Here is a 27,827-nt window from a genome sequence, read left to right as displayed (position 1 = left end):
ACACGCTGCCACGGGGCCTACGCTGCACTACTATGGCAGCATCATCGATTGACAGCATTGGTAGCCAAGACGATTTCCATAACCATTCCTGCATACTACTCAACGGCAAGAACATCACAGACATCGTCGATGACGAAGGATTCGAAGACGACATCATGGGTCCCCGCTACCACAAGCGTGTCCGCATAGCAATCATCATCATCATGATCGTAACATCCGTCGTAGGCAACAGCGTCGTCTGTTGGAAGCTCGTCGTGCAGCGACGCCACCGGCGAATCTCGAAAGCGCGAGTGCTGTTCCTGAACCTCGCAATAGCGGACCTTCTCGTTGCTTGCGTCACGATGACGTCACAGGTGGTGTGGGAAGTGATGGGCCGGCTGTGGATCGCAGGCGACGCCTTCTGCCGCTTCTTCAAATTCCTGCAGACGTTCGCTCTCGTCTCCTCGACGTACATGCTGGTGACGATCGCGGTGGACAGGCACATTGCCGTTACGACACCGCTGGCTCCCAGCCCTGACCCGTGGAAGCTAGCAGCCATCACGTGGGTAGTTTCGTGCATGCCGTCGTTGCCGAACGTTTACGTGTTCCACACCGTCGAGGCGGCGCCCGGACAGTGCTTCTGCGCATCCATCTTCTACGAGCGTGGCACACCGCTCTACCACCGTCAAATATACATGGCGTTCGTGTTCATCATGGTGTTCATCGCGCCTCTCGTGCTTCTGGTGACATTCTACGCGGGAATACTGTGGGCCATCTGGAAGCACAGCTCGGCCAGCGGAAAAGTGGGCCAGCAGACTACCTCTGCGTTGCCCCGAGCCAAGGTGAGTCGCCCAGCTTTCAAGCAAAGTCTTCCAGGCCGACCTCTCCTCCTTCTTGTAATTAAACATCTTCTTCTTCTTTCAGTGCATGACATGTCTAAAACTGAAACAAGGATATCAAAATGTGAAAATAGATTTACTTGGCGTGTGAAAATGTGTAAAATAAGGACATCAGTAGAACTACTGCTTCTTTTCTGAGGCATCAACTGTCTTCCATAGTAGCGTTTGTAGCCTACTCGCAAAATGTACACACCGGGTATAGCTCGGCAAACTCGTTCATTGGTCCAATCACTAAGAATCACACCGACTCAGACTGACTAGTGAGTCTAAGCTTGACTCGGGTTTAAAAAGCCGTACGCCTCTAATGCAGATCTCTGTCGAAGATGGCTTCTCTGAAAATGCTGGCCCAATTTGCTTACCCGGAGCGACATTTTAAATACGAGGCACGTGCGCGTGCACGCATGTTCGCAATGACCACGTGTTTCTACTTATTGCTGGAGAGCTGCGGTAAATCTAGCTGCTGCGAAAGCTCAAGAGTTCTTTCGTGCCGGAAGCGCCCGGGCACTTTTTGCGTATATCGAGTTGACGGAATCGATAATCCGATCCTATAGTAAACGTCACGCCGCAATCTTGAAGAGGAGACCATGGCTTTCCTACACACGGAAGCTCGGTGGCATTTCAGCACCACCGCCTTCCTCATAACCGCCGCCCGTCGTCGTCGTTGAAACAGCCTTATTTGCCCGCGCACTACGATATCCGCATGCACGCCCGCATATGGATCGATAGCGGTGACGTACACACCCGATAAGAAAGTGAGTTACGAGCTAAGACAGTAGGAAGACGACTTCCACTGGCGAGAAGTTTTTAGCCGTGCTTTGTTTTGCGTATACCCTCGGGTGGGAACGCAGTCGGTAAAGTTTCGCTCTGCCGAAGAAATGACTCGAACGTCTCGCTGTGTCGTCAATATGCGAGGCAAAAAAATGCTGAGAAGGGCTGCGAGTCTTCCCCTACGTACAAAATTTTGTTTAGATTGACGCCAAGGCCAGTGATCAAGCGCTTTCGACAGCTCAAACCTGTAGCACTCCGTAGGAACGCTGGAACGCACAGCCCACTGCTAGATCTCCTGACTCGTCAACCGTGATACCGCGCAAAACGTTTTTTTTTTTAGCGGCCGCAAATTATGAAACAGTGATCGAGGACATCACTGGGCGAGAAATTGGGGCGCGCCGGTTGGAGCAACGAAGGTCGAGTCGATTCGCCGTCTTCGCTGACGCTCGCGTATACCTCGGCCTTAGACTGTAACATTTATTTTTTTATCGCATCATGACTTTCCGCTGGTCGCTGATGGTGCGCCATCTGCGAGAAAACCGTTTATATGTTTTATGTGTCGATCTTTTATACGTACATTCAAAGTGCCGTTTTCATGGTTAGGTCTGCGACCAGGCTTCCGCGTGATGCGCGCAACCACTGAAATGCATTTGAGGTAGGGGTGTGCGAATATCAAATTTTTCGAATACGAATCCAATACGAATATTCACTTTCGAATATCGAATCGAATATCAAATATCGAAGGAAAAATGCCTCCACAGTAACAATATTTTATTTAACATGTAGCTATTTGAAAAAAAAAACATTAAAAGCCTGACTGGCAACACAACATACATTGCTATCTCCAGAACACAATGTCCAGGCTAGCACAATGCACATTACAACACAAGCAAATATCACGGCACAATGAAAGTAATGACTACATGTTATCATGAAGAAATATGAGTTGCTCCACATGATCAGGCAGCACGCGCTCCCTGGTAACAGAGACAGCCCCCCCCCCCCCCTGCCACTGAAAAGGCACGCTCGCTTGGAACATAAGTGGCTGGTATAGGAAGTTACATGGGGCAAAGCTTTGCCAGACTGGGGTATCTGAAGGTGCCTACAGTCCGCCACCAGTCACGTGGGTCACTGTCTTTCTTCAGAAGTGGTCCCGCATAGTGAACGAGTGGTCATCATCATCAGCCTGTCTACGCCCACTGCAGGGCAAAGGCCTCTCCCATGTTCCGCCAATCAACCCGGTCCTGTGCTTTCTGCTGCCACGTAATACCTGCAAACTTCTTAATCTCATCTACCCACCTAATTTTCTGTCTCCCCCTCACGCGTTTGCCATCTCTTGGAATCCAGTCGAGTGGTAGTGCGGCATAATATTGAAAATGCACGGTTACATGATCGCCAACAGCGCTGCACGTCGGAGATGCACCGGCAATAAATCATACGTATTGGGGCGCTCGTCGCAGGCAGATATCGTGCCTCCGTGTACTTACGATGTTTATCGCTCCTCTCGGCGACGTTTTTAGCGATACGAACGCAGCAGAAATGTGGACGAGTTATTTTATGCATGATAATCGAATCGCATATTCGAATTTTTCGAATATTCGAGGTTATCGAATAATCGAACCTTTTCGAATACACGATTTTCGAATCGAATACGAATATATCGAATGTAATATTCGACGAATATTCGAAACCTTCGAATATTCGCACACCCCTAATTTGAGGCTTTTCTTTAGTCGAGTTGCAGCGAAGTGTTCTGAAAATGCTCATCAGTGTCGCAGTTACTACTGCGGACACGCAGTTTGAGTGTCTAAGTGTTTGTCGACGCACGTTTACAGTTTTAAAGGTTTGTTACGTTAAAAACATCTGATGCGAATGTGCGCATTCCGAAGGTAGGAGATGCGCGCGCTCGAATTCACCGGATATTACGTTCCTTTTTTTCTGCAGAAATGGCAATCAAAACGCTGTAAAAGGATTTAAAACGTTAGTAGACGATCCGTATGTTCTGGAATGGTCACACACTGCGTAAGAATTATTAACCCTAATTACATCGCTTGAGTAACATATGACAACACAAACCGACATTATCTGCCATTTAGCTAACACTAGCCAATAACAGCCATGAGTGGAGCCAACACTATCTGTCTTTAGTCCTCATTCAGCCACTGGAGATGGCAATATCAATGAATCGATGAAAAGTGTCCCTCGAAACGATCAACGGTCACCGATGCCCGCCTTTCATTTAATCAACATGACCGATTAAAGCATTTCGATTGATAGATTTACATAAAGTGACAGGAGTGACGCGAATATTCTGCAGTCGTATTAGAATGCTCAGCATGAGCCACGACCCTGATGCGGAGGCGAGTGCATGGTGGGAGAGTGAGAGCGACACCCCAGTGTCGACTGCTTTCTCGAGTCCCAAGTGATGACGCAGCCGTCGGAGTCAAGGAGCTTCTCTCTCTTCCACCTCACTGCGCGTGCATTATGACCTCATCCTCTTCTCTCTTTCTACCGCCTTCATCCCCCCCCCCCCCCCCCCACGAGTGTTTTGGTTGAGGTGTCCTACACAGAGACAGTTATCGAGCACTCTTCCCCCATTTTCCCTCCTTTTCCTCTCTACCTATACCAAGAATAATAAAGAGGAATCACATCTCTCTCGTAGTCAGCCGTGGCGAGCGAACTCCCTAGGAAAACCTTTCCTGCGTGTGTTCCCTCATAATATCGGTCCACACCTTATTAAAAACTGTTTGGTGCGGGGTAACTTTTAGTCGATGGGCACTTGGGTGACTGTGCTGCCGTATAATTTTGCCGGTAGAACGGGGCCGACTCTTATTTAGAGCGGTAGCTCTACTCTGCAAGGTGCAAACCCAGAAAACGCCTGGTTCAGTGAATATGACTTTCAAGCTCAGCCAAGGTCATGCAATCGCCTCTGAGGTGCGTCAGCACCGCAGAAAATTCTTTCATAGTCCGCGAGATGGCGCAAATATCTCGCCGATGATGCCGATGAGTTCGCGCCGACGTCTGTCCAGCGTACGTGCGCCTTGATCACGTGCTTCTTTCCAAACACATGGCGTACTGTCGCGACGTCGCGGCGCCAAGAAGCTTCAGCGAAATGCGAGTCAGCAAGTAGGCACAACATGCAACTGCGCGGGAGGCATGCTGCAGCTGAACGCCGGAGGCTTGTCGACAGCGTCCCGCAGTTCGGGAGCACAAAATGGAGGCGCATCGCCCTCAAGGCTGCTAGTCTATAGTATTCCAGTCTGCTGCTGTCGCTATAATTGCTTCGCCAGTCTTCCACGTTTTGACTTCGGTTTCGCCGCGGAATTTGGTAGAATTTCATTACATATCAGTTATTACCAGAGCCGCATTTTTGCAATCTCAAAACCGCAATGGATCTTTCGCATGAAGGACTTCAATTCTCCCGTTTGACATAACCGCCTAACTTCACTACTTAAAAAGTTGATTAATTTAACTTTGTTAATTACTGTCCCAAATGATATGTTTAGCCATCCTCATTGACTGCAGCTACAGAAGCAGTAACTGTGAAGGCATCGAACAAATATCGCATTTCCCTAATTTTTGAGGATTTTGGACACATTTCTTGAAATAGCCTGTATAACTTCCTTGTACATACGGTCACACCATTTCACGAAAAGCGACCAACATGTACGTTTCTTACTTTGTGTATACGATTTAGACATGTTTTTTACAGCGAAAGCTGTTATGAGATCATTTCACCGGCCGTTTTTGGTGCCGTAGTTGTCCGCCGCCGCCGCCGCCGCCGCCGCCGCTGCCGCCGCCGCCGCCGCCGCCGCCGCCGCCGCCGCCGCCGCCGGTGTCCGTAACCAGTATCGCTCGAAATAAGAAAAAAAACTAAATAAGAAAAAAATTCCAGGATGGAACGAGGTTCGAACCTGGGCCCTCTGCGTGGGAGCCCAGTATTCAACCTCTGAGCCATGCCGGTGCTTGAAACTGCTTTGCAAAAAGGTCCTATACAGGCTTCATGTCGGGAAGGAACCACATTAGCATATGCAATATAGCGTGGTAAAAGAGTAGAATAAGCACCAAGCGTCGCACAACGCGAATTCTGTAACCAGGCGTCACACAATGCCAATTGCGCAACGAGTAGGTTGTTGAATGCTTCCAACCCATTACAAAGAGCTCTTCCATAATTCTTCATCGTCATCACGCACAGCATCAACAAAGTGCGCATAATGCCTTACATGCGTTTAGCAGGTACCACGGCTGTCTGTAGAATGACGAAAAATGGCACAGTGCCTACTGCCCTACTTCTCAAAAATTACAATGATTTATAGCGTAGTGGGTTCCTCGCAAGTCCACTTCTGTTGGTTGCCAAGGAAGCCCATAAGGCTCCCATGATCCATTTCCTCAGGGTCTCAATAAAGTCAATTCTCTCTCTCGCTCGCTCTACGTTTCTCTGGTTAAAGTGTGTTATAAAGCGTGGTGGGACAGTTAAATAACGACCGGACGTCACACAATATGCATTACGTAACTAGTGGGTCGCTTAAAGCTTCCAACCCATTACAAAGGGCGCAACCATATTATTCATCGTCATCAACCGCCGCATCAACAAACTGCACATAATCGCTTACATATGGTACCTCGCTTCTCCGCAGAACAAGGAAAGTGTCGTGCTGGGTGCTTCCCAACTTCCCAAAAATTACGCTTACAAAGGCCTCTGCCATAATTTTTCAACGTCATCAGGCACAGCATCAACAAAGTGCGTATAATGCCTTACATGCGTTTAGCAGGTACCAACGCTCTCCGTAGAATGACGAAAAATGGCACAGTGCCTGCTGCCCTACTTCTCAAAAACTACAATGACTTATAGCGTAGTGGGTTCCTCGCAAGTGCACTTGTATTGGTTGCCAAGGAAGCCCATAAGCGCATGATCCATTTCCTCGGGGTCTCAGTAAAGTTATTCGCCACCCCCCCCCCCCCCCCGTCTCTCTCCCACGTCAACGTATGTTATACAGCATGACGGGAGAGGGAAATAGTGACCGGGCGTCACCCAATGCAAATTACATAACTGGTGAGCCTTTTAAAGATTCCAACCCATTACAAAGGGCTGAGCCATAATTCTTCATCGTCATCAGTCGTCGCGTCAACAAAGTGCACATAATGCCTTACAGACGTGTAGCTCGTGGCTCGCTTCTCCGCAGAATGACGAATAATGGCTTAGTAGGTGGTTCCCAACTTCACAAAAATTGTGATTTATGGCGTAGTGGGTACCTTCCTAGTGTACTTGTATTGTAGCCCCAAGAGAGCTTAACGGGCTCTAGAAACGCCGCTCTTCCAGCTTTCGCTGTGACTGTGCTGCGGTTTCAGCGCAGGCCTGGCGTTTTTTCTTCTTTTTTTATCCCACGCTATTCGCTTCCAAAAGAGCCAAATGCAAAGTAGGCCTATATAGCAGCGATCTAAATCGTAAGGTGGATCACTGCTTCTAATGGTGCAGATTAGGCGAACATGCGTTCCGGTGCCAAAGAAGGCTGAGGATTCTAAAGAAGAATCAATTAGTCTACAGTTATGCGCAGAGCGGTTTGAGGGCTTGTTGTGATCATTTCAACTGAGACATGTGAGCTTTCATCTGCTTCTTGAAAAAAATAAAACTGACATGTTGAAAAAAGTCACAGTTTCGCCGCAACCCCGCCACGGTGGTCTAGTGGTTATGGCGCTCGACTGCTGACCCGAAGGTCGCGGGATCGAATCCCGGCCGCGGCGGCTGCATTTTCGATGGAGGCGAAAATGTTTGAGGCTCGTGTACTTAGCTTTAGGTGCACGTTAAAGAACCCCAGGTGGTCGAAATTTCCGGAGCCCTCCACTACGGCGTCTCTCATAATCATATCGTGGTTTTGGGACGTTAAACCCCAGATATTATTATTAGTTTCGTCGCAACGGCGAAGCAATGAATGCGATCGCAATAAATTGAAATGTAACGTGAAGAACGGAAAGCAGCTCGAAATTGCCAGCGCGTCGCTGGAGCCCAAAAGACGCACGAAAAGAACGCACACAGGACGAGCGCGAACTATCATGCGTCAAAGCTTGGCACTTGAAGCGCACTGCACAAACATAAAGCAGGACGCACGAAACGAACGAACAGGTACACGCAGGACGAGCGCGAACTGTCACAGTTGTTACTTATTTCTGTTTGAACAGCGCGCTAAACGCGGCCGCTGCGAAGTGACCTTCGTACGCTCTGTGGCTTCAGCGCGGACATCGCGGGGAAAGCACAAGCCATACAACCAATACAACCGCCCGCTCCACCCCCCCCCCCTCCCCGGCCGCCCCCTTCTTTCCTCGAGATAAGCGCGCGAAGGCGCCCACGCCCTGTAGGGCGAAGACCAACGGCGTTCGCAGGAGTGGGGCCATGATCTTTAAAGCGCCGCGCACATCGCGCCATCTATGTGGCGAAGAAGAAAGCATGCTGAAGGAAATGGTATATATAAATAGCTCGCCGTTAGCAGGCTGAAAGACGGTACTGTTCGTGGCGTAACCGTCTAACGCCGCTCGCTGGAAAGCGAGAGGTCGCCCGTTCGATTCCGCGCGTCGGAAAGTTTTTCTGAATTATTTCTCTTTGTGGCTTATATATATATATATATATATATATATATATATACACGGTGAATGACGGCGGCCGGCGACGGCAAAAATCTGCCGAGACTGTCCATATAATTGCTATCGCAATAAAAGTAAATTCATGTCGAGCTTTCCGCCTCCCTTCCAGTGCGCCCAGCTATACGCATAACAATGAAGTTGCCGATCGCAGCAACAGCTGCGGCATCATAGCGAATATTCTCACGTGGTAATTATGGAACCACCCAAGTAGCCGGTTGGTTTGCTGCCACGTTTATTAAAGACGATAGTCTTTCTTGGGGAACTTAAACGCAGAAATTTTGGTCTGTATTTCTGTCTTTCTGTTTGTCGGCACGTCACTCGATTCAGCCACCCTGCCAAAGTTGACCACTTGCCCAAAGGCTAGCCACCTTGAACGGCTGACTAGGTTCATACTTGTCTAAAGTGCGTTGGCGGGCTAGTTGGTTGTTCATGCTTAGTTTCTACAGCGCGACTGGACGCGGACGGAGAAGGAACACGCAAACACACACACAGCGCTGACTTTCAACTGGAATGTTTATTTTTCATATGCACGTGACGCTTATATAGACACACGCGAGCAGATGCACACAAAACAAGAAGCAAAAGCAGGACCCAAACGCGCATGTTCTGCTGCAATCACAACCAGTTGCCACCAACCTAGAGTGACGGATCCAGATATCTCTTTTCCTTATCTCTTAGTGACAAGGATGGCATGCTGACACATGTATCATTCATTTTATCTATTTCATGCGCTTCAATAATTTCTCTAGTCAATCGGTCTCTTGCCCTGTTGAGAATACTAGTTTTATCAAAAATGGGAAAACAGCCACATCTTTGGCAGTGAATGGCAAGGTGTCCGGAAATAACTTTCGTGACATTGTACTTATGTTCGCGCAACCTTTGATTCACACAACGGCCGGTCTCGCCAATGTACACACGGGAACATGACAGCGGGACGGAATAAATAACGTCTTTAACGCAGGCAACAAACTTCTCGCTATGTTTAGTGGAACACGAAGCATTTTCTTTTTCTCTTTCGGCGTTCACTCGCCTGCAAAGTCCCTGCAGTCGCACGGGCGCGGAAAAAACAACGTCCACACCGGACCTTCTCGCAATCCTTTTCAGGTTGTGAGATACGGTGTGGATGTAGGGCACTACTGCGAGCTTTTTCCTTCGAGTGTCACTCTAATGCTCACTCGGATTAGACCTGTACTTTTTGTTCAGGCGCTCCGCCACCGCTGACAACAGTCTCATGGGGTAACCGGAGTCGCACAGACGCTTGGCCTGGCGCCACAAACTTTCCTCAATCTTATGCTCACAAGACTTGGACAAAGAATTGTGGAAACAGGACTGAATCACGGCACATTTGACTAACTTGGAGTGCGCCGATGCAAATGGCAACACCGGCTTGTTACCTCTAGGCTCGTAGCTCCAGCAAACACCTCTTGGATGGCAATACAACCCTATGTCCAAAAATCTTATGAAATTGTCCTTCGGGTCTTCATGCGTCAGTAAAAGAGGGGACAACACGTCAGTAAAAATGCTCAGGGTTCTAGCGACCCCTGCGTCAAAGTTGTTAGAGTCAAGGCGTGAAACAATTAGGTAGTCGTCTACGAATCTGAAGACGCCAACGACGTCCGTACTGGTCAAACGATCGCGAAGGAGCTTGTTGCGGTGAGCCAGAAATAGGTCGCTCAAACAGGGAGCGATAGAAGACCCAATACATATGCCATTTTTTTGTTTCACAATGTGTTCGTCCCAAGTTGCGTAGGTTGAGTTTACATAAAAGTGAAGGAGCTCTAAAAACTGATCACAGGACAAGCCGAAAGCGTTCTGGAAATTGACACTTCCCAACCTGTCAATGCTATCTGCAACACATGTCATCAATTCCGCCTGGGGAAGTGAATAAAACAAATCTTTAACGTCGATCGAAAAGACGGCTAGGTTCTGGTCCTGCCTAACCTTAAAGAATTCAACAACTTGCTCCGACTTAACTACCAAATAAGGATCGTCAACTGGAAGCATCTTCAAGTGCTTCTGTAAGAACAATGCCAAACACTTCTGCCATGTGTCGTTTTCGGACAAAATCACACGACAAAATCACAAGATTTGTTTTATTCACTTCCCCAGGCGGAATTGATGACATGTGTTGCAGATAGCATTGACAGGTTGGGAAGTGTCAATTTCCAGAACGCTTTCGGCTTGTCCTGTGATCAGTTTTTAGAGCTCCTTCACTTTTATGTAAACTCAACCTACGCAACTTGGGACGAACACATTGTGAAACAAAAAAATCGCATATGTATTGGGTCTTCTATCGCTCCCTGTTTGAGCGACCTATTTCTGGCTCACCGCAACAAGCTCCTTCGCGATCGTTTGACCAGTACGGACGTCGTTGGCGTCTTCAGATTCGTAGACGACTACCTAATTGTTTCACGCCTTGACTCTAACAACTTTGACGCAGGGGTCGCTAGAACCCTGAGCATTTTTACTGACGTGTTGTCCCCTCTTTTACTGACGCATGAGTCCCGAAGGACAATTTCATAAGATCTTTGGACATAGGGTTGTATTGCCATCCAAGAGGTGTTTGCTGGAGCTACGAGCCTAGAGGTAACAAGCCGGTGTTGCCATTTGCATCGGCGCACTCCAAGTTAGTCAAATGTGCCGTGATTCAGTCCTGTTTCCACAATTCTTTGTCCAAGTCTTGTGAGCATAAGATTGAGGAATGTTTGTGGCGCCAGGCCAAGCGTCTGTGCGACTCCGGTTACCCCATGAGACTGTTATCAGCGGTGGCGGAGCGCCTGAACAAAAAGTACAGGTCTAATCCGAGTGAGCATCAGAGTGACACTCGAAGGAAAAAGCTCGCAGTAGTGCCCTACATCCACACCGTATCTCACAACCTGAAAAGGATTGCGAGAAGGTCCGGTGTGGACGTTGTTTTTTCCGCGCCCGTGCGACTGCAGGGACTTTGCAGGCGAGTGAACGCCGAAAGGGAAAAAGAAAATGCTTCGTGTTCCACTAAACATAGCGAGAAGTTTGTTGCCTGCGTTAAAGACGTTATTTATTCCGTCCCGCTGTCATGTTCCCGTGTGTACATTGGCGAGACCGGCCGTTGTGTGAATCAAAGGTTGCGCGAACATAAGTACAATTTCACGAAAGTTATTTCCGGACACCTTGCCATTCACTGCCAAAGATGTGGCTGTTTTCCCATTTTTGATAAAACTAGTATTCTCAACAGGGCAAGCGACCGATTGACTAGAGAAATTATTGAAGCGCATGAAATAGATAAAATGAATGATACATGTGTCAGCATGCCATCCTTGTCACTAAGAGATAAGGAAAAGAGATATCTGGATCCGTCACTCTAGGTTGGTGGCAACTGGTTGTGATTGCGGCAGAGCATGCGCGTTTGGGTCCTGCTTTTGCTTCTTGTTTTGTGTGCATCTGCTCGCGTGTGTCTATATAAGCGTCACGTGCATATGAAAAATAAACATTCCAGTTGAAAGTCAGCGCTGTGTGTGTGTTTGCGTGTTCCTTCTCCGTCCGCGTCCAGTCGCGCTGTAGAAACTAAGTATTCATACTTGTGTACATTGTTGATCACAAAGCAAACATTATGCATATCTGAGGCGCAACATCACTATAAGTATTAGGTGGTGTGTTCCTTTAATAGAAAATACATAGATACGTAATTCTAGAGACCCTAGTTTCTTAAGTTGCGCTGAAAATGCGACTGCGCTGAAACTTGCCTTCCCAGGTAGCACACATGGTCTAGAAAACGTTTTTTTAAGGGATAGATGGGATAAAACGGATTCTAAACCAATTTCTACGTTTTAAAAACGTCACAGAAAATCCGTATTATATCAGTTTTTGATAACGTCTAGAAAACGCATTTTATAAGACCATTTTGGTCTGAAACGTATATTTCATGACGTTTTTTCGATTCTAAACCAATTTCTACGTTTTAAAAACGTCACAGAAAATCCGTATTATATCCGTTTTTGATAACGTCTTGAAAACGCATTTTTTAACACCATTTTGGTTTGCAATGTATATTTCAAGACGTTTGTTCGATTCTAAACCAATTTCGACGTTTTAAAAACGTCACAGAGAATCCGTATTATATCCGTTTTTGATAACGTCTAGAAAACGTATTTTTTAAGAACATTTTGGTCTGGAACGTATATTTCAAGACGTTTGTTCGATTCTAAACCAATTTCGACGTTTGAAAAACGTCACAGAAAATCCGTATTATATCCGTTTTTGATAACGTCTAGAAAAGGCATTTTTTGAGACCATTTTGGTATGGAACGTATATTTCAAGACGTTTGTTCAATCCTAAACCAATTTCGACGTTTTAAAAACGTCTTGTTCGTGACGTCTAGAAGACGCACTTTATAAGACGTTTTGTCGCCCAGCAGCGGACTGCGCGCCACATGGCCCATGCATGCATGGGCATGCATGAACCACCGCGAATTGAAATTTGAACTCGAGCCTGCGCACGCCATCTGTCATTGCGATAAAGAAAGTAACGCGCAAAAGGATAAAGGCCTATGGTGTCTACATTGCATCAGCAATAATGAAGACTTCAAAGTTCGTTAACCAGTAAACTTTACGTAATTTACTGTAATTTACTCGCAGCGATAACCGTCTAACTTCCGCACAAAGGCCTTAGCGCTAACTGTATCCATCCGCGCGGCCGTTGCTTCTGCAATGCCAGTTAAACTCGCCGATTTCGCATGGGCGGTCGAGCTCACCGGTCATACACTCTTTTGCTATATTTCGTGCTTGTGTCGTGGTTCGTGGAGGCTATAAACGCAGCTGTGAAGAAACTATACTTCGCTGCGTGTTAAACTTGCGGACCCGAATGCAAGTATGTCTGCGTGGAGCGACTGTTACGCTGACTGACGGTTAGAGCCCCGTAAAATTTTCTGCGGAAAACTTCACTCATCAGCTTGCGCGCGGGAAGCTCTCGCAACTTCCTTTCTTCTATGCTCGAGGGACGGGCGTGGTTACTTTGTTGTGCGATTAGCTTTCCGTGGATTTGCGGATACTGTAAACCACAGGCTTCTGTCATTTTTGAAGGTAAGTTCATTTTTACTGCATTTACGCTCAGTATTTGAGAACTATGGCAAATGAAAAGCGTGTTCCATTGCATCACGGGCTGCATTGCGACATGTTTCAGCAGTACGTTACTTTGGAATTTATTCAGCATCCATGATAAAGCTGTCTAAACGTAAATGCGCGTCATGGTTTCCGTTCATGCTCGAACGAACATGAGCGAAAACCATATTTATATTTGTTAACCTAATTTCAGTAAAATGACTGTCTTTTCTTGGCCGCTTGATGAGGTAGTTTCAAGATACGCATTAGCTTAAGCTACGTGTGCCGCGTAAGAAGCAGTTTTAGAATAGGGTACGGAAATTAGATAGCGTTCGTTGGGCGCATATGCTATTTCCGCCACTTAACGTGAGTACGCAAGAGGATGGCGTACGACGCATGCGGAGTAGCCAGTTTTACAATGGGATACGCAGATAGCGTTTGTTGCGTACGTAGCGTATAATGCATGCGCAATGGCGATGAACGAACGCAAAGATTCGCGCACCCAATTTTAAAACTGCATTGTTGGAAGTTGCGGCATGTGTCACCTGTTTTATTGTGTCACTGAAGTTTGTGGATGAGTGAATCTTTGCAGCGACAGCGTAGTGGTTCATAGTTTTTTCCACAGTACTAGCTGCATGTAACGAGAGGCTGGTCATGCTTTTCCGTTAGTTGCGAATTTCTGAGGGCATGATAGTCAAAGACGCGTTTCACGGGGAGGAATTCGGCATTTTTTCTGAGTGCAGCCTTGACTATCTCGATGCGTTTTCGGACTTGTGATTTATGTTTCCCCTACTCTGTTAACCTCCTCCTTTCTCGGTAAAGCCTGCAGCTATTAGCAGAACCAAGAGGTTCTCTTGCGCGTCTTTTGTGCCTCTTTAAATATAGCAGGCTCGCTCTCTGTCGCCGTACGGTGTTATCGATTTTTCAACTTTTCACACCGCCCTATAGGTATAATAACAAATAATGAAATGATCTTTTCTCCCATTTATTGCAGATGGTACTTGCCCTAGATGTTTAGAAACAAAGGCTACACCAACTAAATTATTACTTTCTTCTTTTTGGTGGGCTGACTGACAGGTTTTAGTATGAAAAAAAGATAGATGTCAAGAGATTGACATTTTCCTCTTTTCCTTGGAAACTTTCAAAAACAAAAGGTCACAGTTTGTAAAGCAGTTAACTTTTTTGAGCGTCTTTGTTTGTCGGCATCTTCAAGAAACCGCACTAGGGCTATTGTGCTAAAATATATTTTACGTGGAACGCTGCCCCATGCTGCTAATGGTACAACAACTTTCGTGTGTATGCTATTTGTAGTGTTCTTTGCAGACTTCCGGATGTGCCTAGTGATTTCCATCAAGTACCTGTCATGAAGCCATGTGTTCAGACTGACTTGCCACACATTGTGATATTTTGACACTGAGCAATGTGATGTACTAAGTGCAATACCCTGATCTGCTTCTGACAATCCTGAGTTTACAGCTGTGTGCTTATTGAGTAAAAAATGGGGAAGAGTCCCAATTTCTTTAGCTGATGTGTCTTATCATAATACTAATTTGTTCTTTTAGCCTGACATTTTCTAATACTGGGCATGATAAAAGAAAGATGTTTTTTTTTATCAGGCTGGACTTTTCATATTCCTAATTTTTATTCATTCATTTTAGTAAGTTGCTCATTCATTGTAATTTTTGTGGTCGTTTCGATTAGTTTTCTGTTCATACATTTTGTTTTCGTGCTACAGTTGGTTTAGTTGTACTTTTTGTTATATGTCGCTGTAATTTACAGTGTTCATATTTTCTGCTAGCCATGGCACATTTAAGCTTAACTGTGTGCTCTCTAGGGATGTCAGGCCATAATTTCTGTGATAAGTTTTGTACGCTGCATTTCGAAGCCTGAAACCGTTACTTCTTTAGTGGGCGCCGTTTGAAACACGTATGCTGCATCCACAAATATTTTTAGCTAACGTCTAAAATGGCGCCTTTTGCTCCCAACGTCTATCTTACTTCTGTAATGATGCCAGAGCTTTTTTCCAACATTTTTTTCAGTGAGAAATGTTCCAACAGAGGCATGTTGTAAGAACGTTCCTAAAAGTTTCATTTTGTGAGCAATACATTTCAGCAACAGTGATTTTGCAAGCAATTTACGTTCTTTTTTCATTGCGCATTCTTGGCTGGGTGGGCCAAATATTATTTTGCAGTTTTGTTTTGTTATTAGTGATTTCAACACATTGGAGTCGATTTCCACTAACTGTGGTCTTAAGTAGCACTACTGAACGATTGTTTTGAAACGAAGGGAGACACACAACAGGTGCTTGATGCATGCCTCCTTTCCTGCTTAGAATGCCGTGTTGGAGCAAGATGGCGAGTGGGGCCTGTTGGTTTACGTTCATGTTTGGAAAATTAGGTTGAAGCACACTGAAAAAAAAACGTGGACAGTAGAAGTGGACAGGAGCAAGTTCTGTCCTGTCCACTTCTACTGTCCACGCCTTTTTGTTGTGCTGCTGTGTTGGCTTTGGCTCGGTGTAGCGTCTTCTAACTGATTCACCTATCGGATTGGTAGGGCAGATTCATCAATGTGCGATAACTGCAACTGCATAGAGACTATCGATCATCATTTGTGCCGCTGTATGCTATTTCAAACACATCGCCGGACTCTCCAGTGTGCCTTCAGGAGACTTGACGGTCGTCCTTTTCTCGTAGGAAAGATCTTGGGAGTCTGTCTTCATAGCACATCAGCCCAGAAAACCACACGAGCCCTCCTGCAGTACTTCAAGGCACCAAATTGAGTGACCACCTGTGATACACTCCTTTGGGTGTGTGTTGTGAAATATGTCTCTTTCTCTCTATTTTTACTCCCTCATTCTCCTCCCATGAGTAGGGTAGCAAACTGGACGCTAGTTAAGCTCCCTACCTATCCTCTGTTCCTTCCTTATCTCTCTCTCTCCTTCCTACAAGAAAAAAGTTCAGCGGAAGATGAAGCGCTGAGGAAACGTTTCATCGTGAATGCTTGTCTTCGTCAGGGCACTGACGGGAGGTTCAACCCCCCCCCCCCGAAAATTTTCAATTTTGCTCGCGTTTATATACACGCACACATACAAACGCACGCACGAACATAAAGCATGGTTGAACCCCCCCCCCTCCCCCACCCCGAAAAAAATTTCTGGCTACGCCCCTGCCTGACGGAAACTAGTCCCCTTGTCGAGTCGTTCGCTTCAGCGACATTCCCTTTTCGACAGCTTCTCTTCACTTCATCTTTGCGTTTGATTAAGTAAAGCTAATGAGTCGACGCTTACATATTGCAGAATGGCTGTGCCAGATCCTAAATTTTGTCATAATGCACTGTTAGTTGTTTGACAACAATTTTGCGAATGATGAATCGTGCAACAAAAAGTGTTCTTGAAGGTTGGATACTATATAGCTGCATTTTAATTACCGCGATATTTTGCATTCTTTTGCCGCTTCTGAATAATATTATATAGTCGCATGCTATAGCTCATTTCGTGGTTTTTATGTTTCTATGCTGTACAGGAATCGTTGCTGTTTTACATAATAAATTATGACATTACCACTTTTGTCTGTGAATCTACTGAGCTCTCACTCTGTTATAGTAATTACGGAATAAAGTAACTGTAATTACTATAACAGAGGGGCCTTCCTAAAAACGTGCACTATTATAATTGCATGCGCAAAAACAAAACAGCTAAAAGAAAAGAGATCCTGCATGACGTCTTAAAAACCTTTAGAAAGCGTCTTTTCAAAGACGATGCAATGGGATCTTTTTATTTTTAAAATAGGATTTTTTGCGACGTTTTTAAAACGTTTTCTAGATCGTCTTAAAAACGTTTAGAAAACGTCTTTTCAAAGACGATGGAATGGGATATTTTTATCTGTTTTAAAAATGGGATTTTTTGCGACGTTTTCAAAACGTTTTCTAGAACGTCTTAAAAACGTTTTTTAGATCGTATTTAAAACGTTTTCTAGATTGTCTTAAAAACGGATTCTAGCCGGACATTAGACGAGATATAAAACGTTTTCTAGACCTTTAGCTTCTATTCCGTGACGTTTTCTAAACGTTTTTATCGTCTCGGATAAACGTTTATAAAACGCCAATTATCCGTTTTGTGCTACCTGGGTTCCTCCGTGCCCTCTGCACGAACTCATTGTTGTGTTTCGGTTTCGGTTCAGTATTGCACTGTACGAATGCCATGGGGCGCCGCTCGGGCATTCCTGTTTTACCCAGGTGACGTGTAAATAAAAGAGTGTGTGGAGAGTACTCGTTGAGTGCGGACGTTTCTTCTGCTTCGGCGCTTCGCACCAAACCGCGCGTTCGGGCTGGCTGGCGTCCCCGCCGGTCGCGTTGGTCACTGCCGGTCTTCGCCTGCTGCTGCGCCGGGACTACCAGCCCGCAACACAGCACTCATGTTTCCCGACGTATTGCCAGATGGCGTCCATATCTCACGCAGCGCCTCTTCTATCGTCTTTAGACATTTGCAGCGAAGCACGCAGATAAGCGGCCAATTTTTTTTTCTTTGGACACGATCATTCCTTGGCACGAACCATATTGATGAAAGGGCAATGAAGCTTGTTGTAAGAGTCGGTGGTATTGTTTATCACCCAAAAAACGATGCCATGCCGAATGAAACATCTCAGCCAATTGACATTCCTTCGGTCTGTAGAAAAGAGCATGTGGTTCGAAAAACCAGAACCTGTAACTTATCCTTTATTTGCATTACATATCGGAATGTCTTTGCAGATTTTATTTAACATCGCGTTTCACTTGCGTCATTTTTTTTTTCGCGTTTCTTGTTCAGTTCTGAAGTACTTCACTCAACAAGTTCCACAAAACAGACTGGTGGGCTCGTTGGTACTGCATAGCTCGCGATTTACCGCAGTATACCGCAGTACGGACCGATGAATACGGAAAAGACGTGTACGCTATAGGGAACCCAAGCTCAAGTTTGCGGCGCGACGACAGCGCCGCGCCAGCCGCGCTGCGGCTCTGTCGGAAAACTCTGAACCGTCGCGCGGCCGACTCAGCCCCTTTCACGGTAGCGGTAGCGCACGTGCGCTCGCGTTCTTCTCGCAGTGCGGGTAACTGTGGGGCCGTCAGCTCGGCACGTTGAACCGAGAGGCTTGCTGTGCGAAGCTGTGCATTTCCACGATGGCAGAAGCGACCCCGCGGAAGCGCAAGCGTGGTCCGAAGTATTGCGGTTTAGTGGCCAGCCACAACAGTGCAGACAAGGCACACGATTCACGTGTTAAACTGTATCGGTTCCCGGGCGTGTCGCACGAGAAATAAAGGCGGCAAGCGTGGATAGCTGACAGCGCTGTCTCGCCTTCTATTTTGGCTGTCTGAGTTCATCGCTTTCGTTCGTTCCGACTACCTGAATCGGTAAGTAACGGGGCGCATGCACGCAGCGACTACAGTAATGATTACTCGCTGTCTTCTCGCATTGTTAAAGTCCAGTTACGGTTGTAGGTGAAGCAACTTTGTGTTTTGATTCCCCGTGCTCGTGAGACCTACCCGTCGTTGTTGAACGTTCACATTCGCGTTATACCGTTAGCGTTGCGCGGTTGGTTGAATTCAACTGAACTCCGCACATTGTCAGAAGTTCGGCGCCTGCATTTCACGCGTCGGGAAGGCTGCGTTATCACGCCGGAACGGACGCCTGTGCATTTTCAGCAAGCTTTGACATCGTTCTGCAGGTTTGCTTTGTTTTTGTCACTATATTGGGGTGATATATATTTAAGCCGCTAAATATAACTGGCACTTCATACATGCTTTGCAATTGCAACCTTGAATTAACCACCTTCTGACTTTGTGCGATTTTCTAGCCGCGTTCACGCAACAGGTTTTATACGCCTGTCAAGTCGGTATCATAAAAAGTGACTGCAAGCATGACGCGAGAGCCGAAAAAACGAGGCGAGCAGTTCATCTTGCTTCACAGTGGTTGAAGCTCAGCTATCTGCCTCGCGTCTTAATCGGCGGGTGATTCTCCAGCGGCACGGAGGACTTGACTCTAACCTTCTCAGGAAGCAGTGCCATGGCCGTATAATCTTTTTTTCGCACGCCGCAAACGTTTGTTCACGAAAGTACACGGCTGCTACTGTAAGCATGCCATATCAAAACAACAATCATATGATTCGTAGTCCACGCCGCAGAACATCGATAGCGTGTACGGCTTCATTTCGGAGTGCATGTGGACCATTATTCATCTTTAACGTGACAGAATGAGACTTACCTCGAGGTATACGTCCTACACGGTGTAATCGCGGCTTGGGAAATGCATTTCGCTTTGAGTCTGGCGTGGTTGTCGTCGATCGTCTGCTCTTCACCGTTAACGTGATTGACGAGCCTTCCTCATTTTATCAAGTTCGCTTTGCGGAAGTGCCAGTCAAGCTTGAAGATCCTTTTGAAGCCGCACTGCACGCGGTACATTGTGAGACGCCGCAAGTGCACCGCGAGAGCTCTGCACGTGCACGGAAGCGAGCGGCAACGCGGTGGCGAGAAGGGAAAACGCTCGCTGATCACGCCCCAGTTTCTCTTTTTCTGCCAGAGATGGCGCTGCCTGTCAAGAGCAGCAGCGCCGCTAAGCGTTGCTTGGGAAGCCTATAGTGCTGTGTCCTTGTGTTTTCGGCAATCCTGCGTCGTTCCTTAGCACTAAACGTCAATATATGCAGAAGAGCTAGTGTAGGGGCTAGTTGGAGCACTTCGTCTGTGTCGTCCCTGTTTTCTGTCCTCGGAATTTAGCAGCGCTGCCTTTATCACTCAATATATGAACGCAATAAGTGCTAGTTTATGGAGGCATTGCACGTTCCACACCATTCCAGCGACACCCTTTGTTCGACGATTTCTTTTTTTACCTATGCCTTCATCATGGACTGAATTTCCATCTCGTTCAGACTTATACCATGGGGGTTCTATTCCTTAACTAGTAATTAATTAGCGTTAATGATATTCAGTAAACAACAAAGTAAGTAGCATAGTGGATCAATTCAACCCTCACGAACTTGTTCTTTTTGTGTTTCTTTGAGCAACTAAGAAACTCACAAGGATCCATTATGAATTCGCATAAGACGACTCGAAGGCAAAATCCATCATCTCTCTCTCTCTCTTTGTGGTATTATACAGACGAGTATGGGAGAGCTACTATGTCGGCCCTCCTTCCCGGCGAGAATGCGAAAGTCATACCCTTCAGTCAACTTTTAATGAAGCCTGGTTTACCAAAGCGCATCTAGCCTAAGTCATTCTTTAAAGCCTCCGTGCTCGATCTAGTTATATTGACGAGTTTTGCTGCCTATACAAATAGCTTTACTAAGAACCTACACATTAGAAAATACAGGAACAAAAGAAACGATGCTTACTTTTCATCCATTCACTAAACGACTGCAAGGTAACGAAAATGTCCGGAATCGTGCTGTTTATTTGCCTGCTACGAATACCTCACCAAGCACGGATTAGCTTCCACCGAAGAAACTGATAGTCATAGTAATGTATGAATGAATGAATGAATGAGAAAGAGAGTTATGTCTACACGTGCGGGAGGTGGTCGAACCGTATGTTACGTGCGCCGAACCTACCGTTCTGATTCCACACGTGTTTGATAACGGTTGCGCCTTCAGTATAGCACATTCGTTGAAAAGGCGCCGTAGTGAGTGCCCCTAAAAGCACTGTCACCTACATTATCCCAGACTAGACGACATTACTCTTCACTTAGGCGACACAAAACAATATTAGTCATCCTTTGTGCTACACTATAGCTTCCATGGTATGGTTACTTGAAGCAGCAACTGTGTAGTCCTGCATTCCTTTTGCAGTAAAGCAGGCTTGTTATATTGTAACGTGGTCCTGACGGCGAAGAAGGCGGCGGCCGGGATATTAAGGACGAAACTCTTCGCTGAGCGAACTTATGCCCAGAAAAGTCACCGTAAAGCAATACACGCTGTACACTGATAGCGGCGATCAGATTTGTCAGCCGTCGGTGATCCGCTCATCTGTGAAATGCGGCGGCTTTTACATATGCCTTATCGAACGTTCCAGCGTTATCTTTGGTGCTCGCGTTGGATCTAGAATAAACTCGGTTACTTGTGTTCTGCGCCTACGCTTAGCTGAACAGCCTGAAACAATCGCGAAGTTTCTACACATTGCGGCCCAGCCTACGACGAGTGGTGCTAACAGTTTTTGTGGGTGAAACTTGATCACGTCAAAAATAAAGGAATAAGCAAATAAGCACGCGTGGCAATATATACCCAACGTAAGACCCAATGAAAGCCTGTGGACAGCAGCGATATAGCTTGCGGATGCACGGTGTTCTTTAGGGTGGGAAGTAGCCCTACAATGCTTACTTATTTTTTAAAAAATAACAAGAAGAAGATGCAACGAGAAGAGCGGGGATAAATTTTAAGGAGGCTTGAGCTTCGATCACCTCCAAGAGTGGAACGCGATAGCGCAGTCGAGCCCCGTTCGCATCGTCTTGTCATTCGCTTGCCGCGCTTTAATTCTCGGCGGCCACCTCAACCACCCCGCGAGGAAAAGAACGTCTGTGCGACTAACATTTGTCGTCTTCAACTCTTTCAAAATGTCCACTGCAAGTACAGTTGCGAAGTGCCCACCACGCCATATTTCATCATATCGTGAAATAACGAAGTACCCACTACGCGTCTGCAAGACGATACGCGCACTGACGCAGCTGAGCACTTTGATGATGCTGTGGCTGATGATGATGATGATGATCAATTACGCCTGAGCGCTTCGTGAAGCGTGGGCCTTTAATCCACCAACTCGTTGCACAATTCACATGGTTTGACGCCCTGTGCGAATCTGCACTTCTGCCACGTTATATTACGTGCGTTCACCCAACTTTTCTTTCCAAACACTTTCCTCTTTCCAAACACTTTCAGGAACAGGGGTGGCTCTGTGGTAGCACACCTGCCTGCCATGCAAAATTCCTCGGCTCGATTCCGGCTCCAACCCCCAGTTTTTATTATATGCATCAAATATTACTCGTTGCTCACGGACAGCGCCGATCTTTCGCTCAGAGCCAACGCCGCCGACGCCGACACCACGATTGCTGCGACACGGGCTTTTTAACGCTATCGCGCTAAAATTCGTGACTCTGCAACATTTACATGGGGATCCAAATAAGGTGCAAGCTCAGATGAAGATGTAATCTTGAAGCCTTGAACAAGACAAGTCCGCTTGTAGAAACGATGGCTCCAGCGACAGCCCATGTCCCAAGGAATATTCGCATGGGGATGGATTACCAGCGAAGCTGTATACGCGCTTCTTCTGTAGACACCTCTCCGCCTGTTGCTTCTGTGTGAGCACTGCGCAGTCTCACCGTCTCCGGTTTCTCACAGTGTTCTACGTCCTACTGCAGCAGCCCCGCCACGGTGGTCTAGTGGTTATGGCGCTCGACTGCTGACCCGAAGGTCGCGGGATCGAATCCCGGCTGCGGCGGCTGCATTTTCGGTGGAGGCGAAAATGTTTGAGGCCCGTGTATTTAGATTTAGGTGCACGTTAAAGAACCCCAGGTGGTCGAAATTTCCGGAGCCCTCCACTACGGCGTCTCCCATAATCATATAGTGGTTTTGGGACGTTAAACCCCAGATATTATTATTATTATTATTACGTCCTACTGCAGCAGGGCCATGACACTTCGCTGAGGCGAACGCCAAGTGACTTGTTGCCGCAACTAAACTGTCTATTCAGTCTTTAAGGACGGAGGACGCCTATTTGGGAAACAGAGAGATAAGGAGGATAAGTAAGAAAACAGTAACCCATGCGCGCCAAGCTGTTATCGACTCCAATGTGGGCTAATCTGGGAAAGTGATGAAGATATGTTCGGGTCGTTGTGCAAAGCTTGTAGATTGGGATGCAAAAAAACACTTTTGTTCTTCTGATGAGGATAGAAAGCGAGTCAGTGTAGAATGTGGTGCTCCATGTTGGCTATGCGTAAAGGGTAGCAAATCGATCATACGCAGTGGCCAGAGGCGTCAATGCCCTACGGTCACCAAGAGTCTACAATTTAAGCACTACGGCCATAAATGAAATTCTTTGTGAGACTTCTGTTGTCATCTCCTTGCCAGATCGCTGATACTGTCTCCGAAATGGGCCTTTCTACTTTCACGTTACAGACGAGCGCGCACAAATTTGCATGGGGAGTAGCCTCAGTTTGCTTAACAATTATTACCTTGAAGTTAATGGCGTTCTCCGGCCATCACTGCAAACAGCAGCGTGTAGTGTGAAACCACATTCTGGAAAACGTCCTTCCTCGACTCCCTTTATTTAACGATGAACGGAAGTATGAGCTGGAACATGGGCCGGCAACGACATGAGACGACAACACTTTCCAGCAAATTAAATCGCTTAACGTATTATCGAAAATTTCCATATCGCAAGAAAGCGTCATGTACAAAAAAAGGCTCTAGGCTCAATGGGAACGCGGTAAAGAGTGCGTAAATTTTCCAAACTAAGCAATTTTTAATTGTTCATCCGATGGACCACTCCAAACGATCGTAGCTATCGCAGTAAGTAGATTAAAACAGGCACTGTTAGGATAGTGTTCGTGAGGTTTTTCTTTGAAATTATTGCTGCTTATTTGAAAGTGCTCAAGGGGAAGTGACAACAGTTCAGCGCTGAAGTCTAAAAAATGATAGAGCATAGCAATCTAGGAGGGAAAAATGCGATGCAATTTTTCTTAATTTCTCACCCAGTGGTAGCGGCGTCGTCACACCTATTCGCCGCGAGATCGGGCTACAGGTGGCAGCACCGTCCCGCGCTAGTGTGGATAGGCGGTTGTCGGCGCGTATACAAACAAACACAACAGCGCTTCGTTGTGAGCGACTTGACCCGATTTCCGGCAAACAAAATGCCTTGACTGCAGCTTTCTGGTAAATGTGCGCTCTTCATTTCCGAATTAATGCACGAAGCGCGCCGAACGTTACTATTACTTCTGAGAGAAGCGCATTCTGCCAACGAACGGGTTGCTTGCCTTCGGCAACAGTCGGCGTTTTCGCAATGGATGACATTTTCTTGTTGTTTTATTTGTACATGTTTAGCTTGTGTTCCACTTAGTACGCACTGCTGTAGTGCGACTGAATTAAGTATTTACTTTTTGTTCGTCTTGATAACCCCCAATAAAAAGAAAGCCAGTATTCCTACACGATGAGTTCAAATAGCACTATGTGCACTGCGTGCTCAAATATTCATCCAAATTTCTCATTCAGTTCTCCATGAAATGTGGGACAGTTGATAGGTTTACTGAGGAAAGCTACGTGGCTGAGAGCGCTTAAGCGCTACTGAGACGTTTAATACGCACACGCTTGTTTTTATTCCAGTAACAGTACACAAAGGTAACTCTACAGCACGGAGCTTTCTTAGATAGATTACTTGCACGACAGTAATGGAACAAAAAGCCCGGTTATTTCACGGGACCAAAGTACGTTTTTTCATGCGAATAATGTCCGCTGCCTTCCGTCAATCTACTATAAAAACGCAACGCAAACGCTAAGATAATACAAAGAAAAAAAGATGTGGCTTCGCGTGAAATTACTACGACCTAATTGTAAAGTACGCCGTTTGGGTTAATTTTGACCATCAGGGCTCTTTAACGCGTACCTTGATCTAAGTACACGGGTGTCCTTGTATACATTTCGCCGCAAGTTATAATTGCGCAAGGAAACTCAGTTTTGCGATTTCCGTGACCTTCGATTTTCTGTTCTGTTTAGGGGACAATTTAAGTACCGAAGTGTCAGACGTGACTTGACAGAAATATTACCTGTAGTGGGACCAGGACTGTACACAACTAAAGTTCGTCGCGTAACCTATAAACGACAGTCCCGAAGTTACACACCTAACCACAACGCGCAAGTGCATGAGAGCTTTTTTTTTTTACCACCGAGCCTCTAAAAGGCTATATTAACATGAGATTTAATACTTCTCACCTTTAGGACAACGCCAAGTGCACTTTGCAATGCGCTTGAGCCACAGAGCGGCACCTACACTGATATGACTCTCGTGAACGGAGGGTACGACGACCACACACAGCACTCTCGACAAGTGCACTCACTGATCTTATAACAGTACATATACAGCCAATCAAGGCCAAATGTTTCTTTACATCCTGTTAGGCATACGTACGAGCGGTTAAAGTTGCACTAACGCAACGGAACAAACTGCCTTTTGAGGACCTGCATGACGTACGTGCACATGCGAACACAACGTGGCTAGCAGACGACGCATGGAGCAATCCACACTAGGCGCGGTTCAGCCAGAAGCCGCCAGGTGGCGACTCCGCTCGATCTCGCGGCCAATAGGCGTTTCGCCGGCGTTTTCCAATTTGTCACAGGCTCAAGCTTCTGCATGCAATTACGTAATGCAGTCATTACTATTACGGCACGCAATTTTGTTTCAGACTGTGTGCCTAATGCTCGCAAAGAACGTAATTGCAATACCGATGACTCCTTCCGTTACCGTGGTTGCACTGCAGTCATTTATAATACTGATCACTTGGGGTGCTAGTGGCATCGGGAGGGCTATAACGCTCCTTGTTGTTCATGCTGAAAATGCCGTACTTGTACGTCCAGTCGAAATCAGAGGTGGCCAATTCAATTTTTCCACAGTTAGAGAGGCGGCACTGGCAGATATAGACAGAAGACCAACGCATACGCATAACATAATTGTGCCGTCAAAAACATCACCACTGCGTCCTGTATCAATATCAAAGAACGAACACGACGTCGTCATCATGGCATTCATTGTTCCAAACGGTCATGTCTAAAGGTTCACTGGAAAGGACATGTCAATATCACCTAACAGCTGAAGTATCGAATATTGTCGTCCTGTTTTACTGCGGTGAAAACCTGACTTAATTCATACTGTTGAGAGCCTTTTAATTACATCGATGCTGTACGCCTGTGATACGTATAAATGGAAGTAGTGTTTTGGGGTGTCGGTTGTCATGTGCCCTATGACACTATAACGGCGGCCAGTGAGCAGTGGGAGGCGGGAGCGTTCAACTTGCAAGCTTAAGGATGCCCAAACTAAATGGTCGTGATGTGGTTTGTTAGTGCGTGTTAGACTGACATCGACATTGTCATAATGAATTTGTGGGGCGTTTGTAGACTCCTCTTCTCTTTCCTTGTTTAATATCATCGTCCTTCCTTCCCAAGTACAGGGTAGTGAACAGCAGATCTTCGTTGGCTAACCTGCCTGTTTTCTTTTCCCTGTCTCCCCCCCTCTCTCTCTCTCTCTCACTCTCTGGGCCACTATCGTGCTTATTCTCACCGCGCATTCATCACGCAGGTCAAGACGCTCAAGTTGACGGCGGTGGTGTTCGGTGCTTTCCTGGTGACCAACGTGCCGTACATGATCCAGGAGGTCATCCTTGCTCTGGGACACCCCGGCATCCTAGACGCCAACCTGGTAGCGTTGTTCGGCGTCATCTCGGCCTCCAACAGCGCCATCAACCCGTACATCTTCCTCTACTTCGAGAAGAGGCAGCTTCGAGACTCGCACGGTTTCGTGGGCACTCTCCTCAAGGGTCTGCCCTGCTTTGGTCGCAGGGGCGCATCGAGGCACCGTGGCGGCAGCCAACAGATGGTCAACCTGACCGTCAACTACTCGAGCAGGCACTCACGGACAGTAACGACGGCTAATTATGACTCCGCATCGTGCTCAGAGAAGACTCTGTCCAGATAGCGCTCCGCGGCCGATCCCGAGAAGTCCACGAATGGGACGTAGTCACCTAACCATGCGTCGCGAACACCGACAGCATAATGTTCTTGCGTTTCTTCACAACATCCTAAACGTTGGTCCGAGGTAAAAGTGCTTTACCTGGGAGGAGGCAGTACCCTCTGCCACACATGTAGTATATATGGGCAGGTTCCATATACCTCTTCATGCATGTAAAATCATGGCATTAGGAATGTCATACGCTATCGTTTCAAGCAAGGGTTTTGAAGATGGTTGCACGTGTAGAACGTCACCGGTATTCTTTTTCGATCGTTTCTATGTTGTTTGCCCTTCCTGTACTAGATTTCATGGATAGCACGTAACGCTGCGAAGGCTACAAAAAGCCTTGTCTCGCAGTTCGTATCCACGGCGACAAAATAGTGCATCACGTGGGAAAAACACCGGCAGCGCATCGCTATTTGGATGTGCAATTATGTTTCACACTTCTATGCCACGAAATATGGCGCATTGAGTACACAGATGACATCAGAAATCTGAGCGTTCGTACCAGCAAACGAGTGGAGTGGCAGTGTTCCAGAGACCAGCAGCCTCACCACAAGAAAATGCAGTACACATCATCCCGTAAAGAAATAAGTAAAAAAAAACATAAACTTGCTTCTTCAAGTTCTTGCAAGTGCACATATGAAGTAGTACATTCTTCAACAAGTGCCTCAACTGAATCGCAACCGTGCTGCAATACATCCGGTGTTCAAACTTATGACTTTAATACTTGAGTTCGTT

General features: G+C 46.6%; 1 protein-coding gene across 1 annotated transcript; it reads left to right on the top strand.

Moving 5' to 3' along the window:
* LOC119386206 (vasopressin V1a receptor) lies at positions 1 to 27,558 on the top strand. The gene is made up of 2 exons (XM_037653541.2): positions 1 to 821; positions 26,658 to 27,558. The coding sequence occupies exons 1-2, from the start codon at positions 33 to 35 to the stop codon at positions 27,051 to 27,053; spliced, it is 1,185 nt and encodes a 394-aa protein (XP_037509469.1). The 5' UTR covers positions 1 to 32; the 3' UTR covers positions 27,054 to 27,558.
* The last annotated feature ends 269 nt before the right edge of the window (positions 27,559 to 27,827 follow it).

Source organism: Rhipicephalus sanguineus, chromosome 3 (assembly GCF_013339695.2).
Source record: "Rhipicephalus sanguineus isolate Rsan-2018 chromosome 3, BIME_Rsan_1.4, whole genome shotgun sequence".
Lineage (NCBI taxonomy): Eukaryota > Metazoa > Arthropoda > Arachnida > Ixodida > Ixodidae > Rhipicephalus > Rhipicephalus sanguineus.
The sequence above is the reverse complement of the archived record's forward strand: the minus strand, read 5'-3'. Positions and strand labels throughout refer to the sequence as shown.